At 44.3% G+C, this 10,711-nt stretch overlaps 1 protein-coding gene across 1 annotated transcript; it reads right to left on the reverse strand.

Annotated features, from left to right (window-relative positions):
- Nucleotides 1-191: 191 nt before the first annotated feature.
- foxo3a (forkhead box O3A) lies at nucleotides 192-10,441 on the reverse strand. Its single transcript, XM_067480301.1, has 2 exons — nucleotides 9,144-10,441; nucleotides 192-3,826 (listed from the first exon to the last, which is right to left on the reverse strand). Exons 1-2 carry the CDS (start codon nucleotides 9,681-9,683, stop codon nucleotides 2,513-2,515), a joined length of 1,854 nt encoding a protein of 617 aa, XP_067336402.1. The 5' UTR covers nucleotides 9,684-10,441; the 3' UTR covers nucleotides 192-2,512.
- Between the last annotated feature and the right edge of the window lie 270 nt (nucleotides 10,442-10,711).

Genomic DNA, 10,711 nt, shown 5'->3' on the forward strand with positions numbered 1-10,711 from the left:
CAATCGGAAAAAACAAAATATGGAGACTGGCAGTGAGTGTTTCTCAAATTTAATGAAGGAAAACATGAAGCTTCAAGTCTGCATTTGAAGCTAAACAAATGATGCCTGGAAGCACACCAGAGCAGAATGTACGGGTTAAATCAAATATTAAGCAAATGAGGGACCACATGTTTTTATTCTGGGTGGGGGGGGGGGGTGTTAACATTTAGATTTTCACCATAACTGCGTGATGCTTTGTCAGTCCTGATCAATGTCAGACTGTTCAAAAAACTAAAAAAGGGCTTTTACACAGCTCTAACCAACTACAGATGGGGGAAACGAAGTGTATCTACAACAGATAAAATATGCATTTTTAAAACAGACCGTCTACCCCACGGCTTCCACCTGTTCAAAAATAATGCCAACTTAAAATACGCCCTGCTGTTTCTACAAAAACGGTGCTGATGGTGAGATTTGTTTTTGCTTTTATAGCACTGGTTTCTCCTATTTTATACACTTTATATCCTTGCTCATGTAAATGCAGAAGTCTTTTGGCAATATTTAAAATACTGGCAGATTCTCTCTCAAATGGCAACAATTGTTCTAAAATACTACACGAGCTTCTCTCCCAGCGTTGGAAACCCTCACTTTCCCCAGCACCTGCTATAGTGCTGATAACAAAAGGGGAGGTTACTAATGACGCAGCTACTCTCTGTTATCTTCTCATTTGTAGCACCAGGAACTCTTCCAAATGAACAAGCACAGAAATATTGGTACCGTAATTGAGTGCATTGAGTCCCCTCCCCCTCCCCCTCCCCCTCCCCCCCAAAAGAGTAGTTATTGTAATCCAGGGAGACCTAAATGTCTGCCAATGCACATGATTTCAACCTGCACTAATCACGTCCTAAACTCTGGATACCGAGCAGTACTTTCAATATTGCAGTAAGTGGAAGAGGGGAGAAAAGGGGGAAGAAGGTGGAAAGGGATCTGCAGCAGAAACTCCTTATTAACAAGATTCAGTAACCTCCTCAGAAGGGACAGAGTTCACAGTAAAGTCACTAAAACCACATGGTAAATTAATAAAATAAAACATTACATACAAAAACCACACAATGCAGACATGTTCACATCTACAGATATTTGGTGCGTGACTTAATGCATCAACAAGGGGGGAAGAACAGTTGTTTTTCACATTTTTGTTTTTAAAGTCCATTTAGGCTCCGTCTGAAAAATCTGAAAAACAAACGCTTATCAAGTATCCTCCACTGGAACGCAATAATGTAACATTCTCTGCAGCTTTTATTTGTATTTTCTTTCTGTAAACAGGTCATCACCCACCGACAGGCTTGACGGCTGGTTTGGCAAAAATGTCGGTTTAGGTATGAAAGAGGAGAGAAAGCAGGGTGGAAACATTATTCATCTTCAGTTCCATGAGTACATCCCAAGTCTCTTACAAGTCTTAGTCCCTCCATCTGAAAATGAATGCAGGGGAAAGACAAAAGGAGAGAGGAGCCAAAGAAATATGTAATTAGAGACACGAGACGTCCTTTTTCTCTGAACAGTCATTTGAAGCAATGTCTGTTTCAGCTCAACTGGATCAGTTGGACCTCAGAGTTACTGTGGTGACTTTGAGTATATATTCGCCCACAAACAAGACAAATGTAAATTATGTATTATTTTTTTTGCATCAAATCTAACTCGGCCTCATGTAGCCGAATAACTGACGAATAAAATGTGTTCACTGCTGAACGACATCACACGCTGCTGCTCCTCCTCCTGTCCATTAAAATATTCATTAATGATTCTCTTATCAATCAAATTAACAGTTAACAACCTTTATTTAGACCACGGATCTGAAAACAAACAAAATAAAATCCTGGGAGCATTAAATAGTTCTGTTATTAGTGTACTTCAGTTAATTAAAAAAAAAAAAAAAAAACCTATGCTGGTGTCGTGATGCGCTTTCACATCAGTCTGATCAGCTGCTGCGCCCAATCACCAACAGGTTTCCAATAAAGAGGCGCGTCAGTCCTGTGAAAGACGTCCGGCCGTGCTTAGCGCTCCTCAATCCTCGCTTCTCAGAGCCACGTACGAGGCTTTGGGACATCCTTCAACACGGGGGACTGGAACAACTTCCAGGGCGAGCCGGGATGGAGAACGGTCTTATGAGAGACTTGAGATGTACGACACGTATCACTGTGATATGAGTGATTTCCCTGAGACTAACACGAGTTGATGCTTTTCACATAGTTTTAACAAAACGTCCTGTACTGCCATTTCAGTCAGTGCTGCTGTTCAAACAGCCCAGGCCTTGGTCTTTCGTAAAGACTTTTTTTCCCTCTACCGCGAAGATGCCACTGTTTTCCTCTGACACCTAAAATACAGTACTGAACTTAATGACTTACATTAAAAATAATGGTAAAACTACATGAAAACACTTTCTTCCCTCTATTTGCACAATGCAGGACAATAGAACCCAATTTACAAATCCCCCACTTCTTTCTTCCCTCATGCTGAGCTTTGACAGAGGTTCTCAGCTTGGGACCCAGTTCTGAGGGGAGGTCTGTTTCGAGCTTGAAAAGCTTCCTGAATTCCTGTTGGCGTTCTGGGAGGAGGTGAAGTGGGAGTCGAAGCTGAGGTCCAGGCAATCTGCATCCATCAGTTCATTGCGAATGATGGAGTCCATGTCACACTCCAGGCTGCCGTTGAACACGTCGAGGTCCAGATCAGCAGGAAAGCGGTCCTGGCCCGTCAAACCAGAGCCGAGCTGCATAGAGGCGTTCTTGCTGGGAGACTTCACGTGCGGCTGCTTGGCATCAGTGTGGCAAGCACTGTTCTCAGTAGTTGACAAGCCAGCTTGCCAACCAGGCACTGAAGAGCTTTGGGCTGAACTTGCACCAGTGTGGTTCACCAACATCTGGTCTTTGCGCAGCAGCATGGCGTTTCGGCGCGAGTTCTGCAGGGTGATGGCAGTGCTGGCCTGTGACATAAGTGGGTCGGACTGAGTGAGCATGACATTGCTGTGGCTGTGGGAGTCCAGGCTGAGCAGATCCTGCAGAGCCTGGTGGTCACTGAAGTGTGAGATGCAGGAGAAGGTGGTCTGCTTGTTCTCCTGGATGGTCTGCATGGGTGACTGCCGCAGGCATGTGATGGACGGGGGGCTGAAAAGAGGGTTTGGCCCATAGCTGCCAGAGGGGCTACCCAGGCCATTTCCTGAGCAGCCGAAGGTAAACACCGAGCTCCCCTGACCGTTGGCTCCACTGTCTTCCTCTCCAGGAGGAGGTTGCTGGGAAGCTGTCAGGCTGATGTTGTCTAAAAGGTCATCCATCAGGTTGTCAGAGAGCCCGTCATTAAGATTCATGGTACCTGCCAAGTCCGAGAGCCCGGTGGGCCCTGTGGACGGGGACATGCTGCTGGGGCTGGAGTACAGCATTGGCGAAAGCGGAGAGTCATCATCAGGCACCTCATCGAGCTCCAGGTTGGCCAGGATCGGAGACAGACGACCACTGATTGTGCTGGCGTTGGAATTGGTCCGGGAGCGGAAGTCTGTCCAGGCATCCAGTTCGTCACTGCTGCGAGAGGTGGGACTTCCTGTCCATTTTGAGAGGCTCGAGGAGCTCTCTGAGCTGCCGTCTTGGGCAGCCTGCAGCGAAGCTTTCTTCTTGGTGGCACGTCCTCTGGCTCCTTTGATGTATTTACTGTTATCCATGGATACAGCCCGTCGCCTGGGAGCTTTGCCTCCTTTCCCACCTTCTGGGTTGACCATCCACCAAGAGCTTTTCCCCGTTCCTTCATTCTGGACTTTGACAAAACGACTGTGGAGGGACAGATTGTGTCGGATGGAATTCTGCAACACAATGAATAAAAAAAAACAAAAGTATGATTAGTACGACTACATCCATATATCAATCCATTTAATCCTAATACAATGTATATAATGATGTTTAAAGTTTTCTGTGGTTTTGTGGCCCACTTTTGGAACCCAACCTCAGACTAAAACCCTGACTTATGTTGCACCTGTTTTCCCCACTCAAGCCCTGAAGATGTATTCAGATATAAGGGATTTGTATTTGAATGAACTTTAAATTTCACATTTTCAGTTAACAGGAAAAAAGAAAACAGATTCAAGTGCTCCGAAAAATCTGACAACTGGGCAAAGTTACCAGCTGCAGATCTTGCAATACAATAAAAAGCTCAGAAAAAGCTACTGACTGGACCTAAGTGTCACAGTTTGGGTCATACTTTACAGGTGGGTACAAAAGTTTGCATCCCCTTACTTTAAAATGGCAAAGAACTTTTCACCATGAACATGCAGTCATTTTTTATTCACATTTACTTAGTACAGATGCTGTTGCATTAGAAACAAAGTTACATTCAATACATTTTTCAAAGAGGTTTTTTTTTTTTTTTTTAAACAAACACTAGGGTCAGTTTTCTTGCAGCCAATAATAAATTAACATTTGTAATAGCTGATGGTGGATTGGTCCTACGTTAGGTTTAGGGGTAAGTTTGCATCCCCTTCAATCCCATTTCAATTCATGTCTGATAAGAGAACATTTGTACTAAATGTGAAAGTGAATTAAATGTTTTTTTACGTTTCAAAATAAGGCAATGAAAACGTTTGCGCCAAACTGTAATTGCAATAGTCACCCTACACGTTCATTTCTTTGAAAACGGAGTAAATTAGTTCATCACCATGTCAGACTCCTAAAATCTTTGGTGAGTACAGTTTTAACTGCAATGTCTTCTAAGAGACATGTCTTTCACGCACCTCACAATTTGACCTATTTTTGGCTGCTCAGAAAGGTCTACAGGATTTCCTTGGAGATGATCATGTACAAAATTCAACAGCTGGAGCCTGCATGGCCAGCCTGTACTATGACACGCTGCAGAAACCGAAAGAGAAAGTCTGCACCGATCTCTGCAGCCCAAAGGCCAACGTGACTGGCAGACAGCCCACCATAATTCTCTTAAGCTTGAACTAAGTTGAGTTAACTGAGGCTCTAATTAAATCCAGGTCTCAGAAGATTAAAGTAATGAAGCACAAACAAGCTCAGCTCAGCTAAACTTTAGCTACACAAATACTATACGGACAAGTAAAGGCAGCTGTGGAAGTACAGTGGTGTAGTTTCTCTGCAGCACTGAGACGGCTGAGAGGTCACAAATGAGCAAGCAACAGTTCTTCTGAATGCATCCAGTGATGTGACCCGCTGACATCAAACTCCCAGAGAAGCTTTTTCTAAAGTCAATTAAAAGATCGGGTCACTTAGTGAACACTTTCATTAATTACAACCAAGCACAAGAAACATTTTGCCCATTTCCACCCACCTTAAGCCTAAATTGAATTCAGCAGTAGAAGGTCCTTGGTAATTGTGAATGATTGAAAAAATAAAAAAAGAAATAAAAAAAGAAATATAATAATACAAAGAGCAAGGGAGAGGTTTCCCCCCCCCTTACTGGGAAATCCCATGAACAGACCATAACTGAAACTTATACTTTGCCTCTCATTTGCATGTCATTAAGATCAGTATGAAGATACCACCAGCAGGTGGTTAGCTTAGCTTAGCATCAAGATATGAAGGAGGTGGAAACAGTTTTGCAAAAGACAAACAACAAAAAACACAAAATCCCCATCCTGCACCTCTCGGGCTCATAATTAACATATTGCATCTTCGAATGCCATTTAGTTTATACAAAAAGAAACAAAGAGACGAGTTCTTCATGTTTCCGGTGTTTGCGCAAAGCTCAGCAAACCAGTTGCTGGCACTTGCTCCATGTAATCATCCATATTTTACACGACAGTGGCATCAATCAAGCCGTTTATTTAAATACCGGTCAACTATACCGCTGAACGTAAAGGCTCAGTCAAATTTCCTAAAACAAGCAGGCACTTTAGATTTAAAGCAACTGTTCTTTAAAGTGGAGTGATGAGTACTATTTTCAACGGTGGATTAATGCATAATACTGAGAAGGACCTGAACACAACCTACAGTTGTTGTCCCTGTTGATCAGAATGAAGAACGTGTGGCCCAGTGCAACGAAAGGTGTGGCTGTGTTTATTCTTTTTAGGTTTTTGGGCAGTGGAGCTCGATGGCACAGAAAAATATACGATAGATCAGCCTTTGGATACACAGCACTTGACTACCAAATTTGGTCTTTTCACAGAATTTGCTCGATCCTCATCTATGCTGCCGTGCTGGGCTTCTACCAAATCACGCACACCTCCTCTCACTCCTGCTGGAATGAGTCCATTTCCATTAGCTGGGTTTGGAAGCAGAAGGCTGGGTTGATAATTAAATTGTTTGATGAAGAGTCCCAAAAAGATGAAGAGCGCTTTCCAAATGTCACAGCAGTGCAGGTGTTAATAAAACAAACAGGGAGAAAACAACTTTGGGTTTGATTTCCATCATGTCTCCTTCATCTGCACCTGTGACTGAGCAGGATACAGATCTCTCTAGTATTTTTACTGAATAAGGTTGATAAATGAGACTTGTAACAAAGATGTACGCTGGACTTTTTCAGAAACTTCACAACAGTCTACATAAAAAACACCCAAACTGCTGCTGCAAGGAAGCAAAGTTTAAATACACACTCCTGCTGAGCAAACGTATCGAATGGAGTCTTTCCACCAACGCCAAAGCTACAGTGACTTAAAGCAATTACAGAGGACAACATAAGGTCACGGTTTCATTACGACGGATGCGACTGAAAATTTGCTTGTAACACCCACTTTGCTGTGTTAGATTTGCCATTGGAAAACATTTGACCAGCTTTGTTTTGATGTTTTGTTGTCAGATGTGAAGCATTTTTCAAGATTCACTTAATTAAAATTTTGTCAGATTTGGAAAAATAGGTTAAAGCTTTACTCTGACTAAAGATTCAAACAGCTTATAATTGTTTTACCTGTAGACTGATGAGTCCTTACACACACACAGCTCAGGGTCTTGGCCAATTAGACTATAATTAAAACAATTAATAAAAATTTGTTAAGTTCAAGTCACTGTTGAAGCAAAAACAACCAAAACACCTAGTTATGTTTTTGTCATGTTTCATTTCCATTTCTGTAACTTTTAGCTATAGTCTGTTTGTCAGACAAAATAATCTGACATTTTGCAGATTTGGATGGACTGGATCAAGATTTATGATGAATGTGATTGTTAATTGGAGCCCTATTTCCAGCACTAATACCAGTGACACCCCCCCCTCCACTAAAAATGTGTTTTACGGCTGTCTCACTGTGTGGAACTCATTACATATTGGGCAAAATGAAACAATTATTATTATTATTTTTCCAAATCTGCCCCTAAAAAGTTATCCAACATCATGTTTGTCAACAGGGACTGAACGGCATGTAAATGCTAAAAGCCACATGAAAAGAAATTCAACTATTCCAATGTGAAGAATCATCCTATGACCTACAACACAATAATGGCAACACCTGATTAGTTCAATCTAATCCAAATCCAGGAGAAATTAAACTTTGAAACTTTAAGTCCTGGTTTTCATTCAATTTTGTTCTCATTGTGAAGCCATAAATTGTAGTGTTGCCATATTACACTGTATTGTATTACACCAGGTAGTAGTAGTAGTAGTAGTAGTAGTAGTAAAGCCTGGAGGTGTTGCTGTGGTGGAAGATAAACCTGCACCGCTGATGTAAACCAACATTCAGTTAATTTTTGCATCTTAAAGACAAACGATGTGCCATTAACAGGTAAAACTGCCTGACAAGATTGTATCTCTTAAGCTTTGGAAAAGTGTAAACATATTTTAAACGCTGCACAGGTGAGTACAGAATGATCCATACAGGTTTTTATTTATTTATTTATTTATTTATTTTGGATAAATCCCACAGAGCAAACCCCAGCCTTCCCCTCCCCCATGCAGTCACAGCAGTGCTGCAGCACCCTTTGAGCAAAGCCTCGTTCTGAGCGGGGACTGGAGCAATGCCAGTTTAGCCAGAGCCAGATCCAAAGAGAAAACACAGAGCTTCTCTCACACTGCTACACATTGACCTACATAATTTATAGTCAGCTGATTGATTCTCGTGCCCGGGCCACATGAAAAGGCAGTGTGGCACAAAGCAGTCCCGAGCTGCTGCCTGCTCATCCATATAAGAAGCAGAGTATTTACGCTGGGTTCACAACAGAGAGGAAATTTAGAAAAACCATCTGCATGCTTGAGCTACAGATGAAGCTCATTGTTTTGTTTATTTCCTGTTTTTTTGTTGTTTTTTTTTAATGGCAGTGAGATGCAAGACAGGTCTGGATTTGCAAGCCAGTGGTGCATTAGAGCACACTTCTGCACTCAGATTTTCACACAGATGACCAATCTTAGGCTGACAGCTGAGTGTCACTCAGCTACTAAGCATCAGCCAGGAAATGCTGATGTCAGTGCTTCTGAAACCCTAAAATTAACCCTTTCCTCTGAATGCATCTGGTGGAAAACATGAATGCTCCCCAACAGACTCTCTGCAGGTAACAAGTCATTGGCATCACTGGCTTTCTCTGGTTTAATACTGTCATTGCCATCACATCAGAGCAGCATGGCGAGGTGTAAAAAGTAGCTACAGACTCGAGCTGGTGCAAGTTCTTCATGAATAAACTCGGCCTGCATCCCACAGTTGTGCAGGATTACAATCCTATTTCCAGAGTTTTTCTAACCCCCCTCCCACAAATCTAAATCCTGCAAAGCTCAAAGCTTTCATCAGACTTGATTTCATGACAGATGAATTGGTTTTCCAGACTGAACTAATCCTTAAAAATCAAACAGAAGGGCCCAGCTGAAGCTTGTAAGAAGCTGCTGTGCAGCAGTGTGAGCAGTTTGTCTGAAAGTGAAATTAACTTTGCATTGCTTGTTTCAAGTCTCGATTTCATACCTACTAGCCTACTTGGTTTTCACTTGATTAGTGCTCACAGATGTGCGTGTAACCTGATGCGCACACTATCACAAGTGTATCATAATATTTTGACAGAAGCTTGGGTCACAAGTTATTTAACACCATGTGCCGAGGCAACCACATATTCCCCAATTCGCCTGCACTCATATGCAAATCCACAATAAAAGCTAAAAGTGCAGCAGCACCGTATGTGTGCGCAGCGTGCGCCTTTACATGACCACAGTGTTGCCTTTGTTGTGATGACAGCAGCCGCGTGTCACCTGCTCACCTTCCAGCCAGCAGAGCTGTTGCTGTCGCCTTTGTCCTTGAAGTACGGCACGGACCTCACCATCCAGTCATAGATCTGAGACAAGGTCAGTCGTTTCTCGGGGGAGCTCTCGATGGCTTGGGTAATGAGGTCTGCATAGGAGTAGTTGCCCCAGGCGTTCCTGCGGGCGGAGGACTTCCTCAGCTGTTGAGAGGCAGAGCCACCCAGAGCTGCGGCGGGGGCCTGCGCGGAGGACGGCGAGCCGTCAGCGCCCTCCTCTTTGCCGCGCTGGACGTCCGCGGGCTGCGAGACGGAGCTCGGTTCCCGGGGTTTGCCCTCAAGACCGCTGCCCGTCTGCGCAGCGCTGCTCTCCGTGCTGCCCCCCTCATCGTCCTCCTCTTCGGGGATTACGTCAGCGTCGTTGGTCCCGGGCTTGCCCGCACCGGACTCCGGACGGGGCAAGGGCCAAGTGCACGACCGCGGGCGCTTCTGGGGTTCGAAATCGGGGTCTATCTCCACGTTTAACGGAGGCTCGTTGTCGTTGCGCTGTGCCTCAGCCATGTTAATCGCAATCTCTCGGCACAAAGGTTTATAGAGTCACTCAGATCGCATTCCATCAATGTTGAGTGCGGGCTTCAGAGATACTTCATTCACTATGCACGATATGCAAAAACCCAGCCGACAGCCCAGTCCCAGCACGTGTCCGTCTATCTGTCCTCCGGGAAGGCGTCTATCCGCAGCACACGGAGCACATCGAGCTGACCAGCACTAACAAGACATTGGCTTTTCTCGTGCACAGCCCACACCCTGGCCGACGTGCATTGCAATTAGCGAAATGTGGAGTTAACGACCGCGAGAATCCGCGGAGAGTCTTGGACAAATCCGAGCGACGTTCCTTTACAACCGCCCGCGTCCTGCACCACCGCGATCCGGTGACGTGCATGCCACAAGAGCGTGAAAATTACCACATCTGAAGCCCCAACATCAGCTCTGTCATTCCTTACACAGCTGCCATCTTGACCATTTCCTTTCCATGTTCTCTATCAGACGCGCAGAGAGCTTCCAGGCGCTTGAGCTGCGCGCTGCCGTCCAGATACCATCAAGGCGGAGATTGGTGCCTCAAGGCCCTTCAGCTTTTTTTTTTCCCCCCCTTTGCTTAAACACGAGCTACCAGAGAAATGTGGCGAGCTTCAAATCCGCCCTCTCTACAGGTAAAAGACACAAATGAGCGCTGCATTGTGGCTGCACATCTTGAAGAAGCCAGTACAGTGTCGTTCGTGTGGCCAGCAGCAGCCTGCGGGGACACTTCATTCAATCTGCTGCTGCTGCTGCTGTGGTTGGCGCACAAGCTCCAACTCCAAGAGGAGGAGAGAAAAAAAAAACCACGACCCTGCCCCCTGGACTGCACTGAAATTAAAGAGACAGCATGGACATGTCCGTGACATCACTTTCCCCAGTTTGCACCTTTAAATCAATACGATTTTGCTGAGAGCCACATGTCCTGCTCCGACATTATTGTGTCTTTTGTTTTCCTGAATACTGAAATAAAACCAAACAGTATCAATTGTTTTCTATACAACTTGAACATG

Source organism: Channa argus, chromosome 16 (genome assembly GCF_033026475.1).
Source record: "Channa argus isolate prfri chromosome 16, Channa argus male v1.0, whole genome shotgun sequence".
NCBI lineage: Eukaryota > Metazoa > Chordata > Actinopteri > Anabantiformes > Channidae > Channa > Channa argus.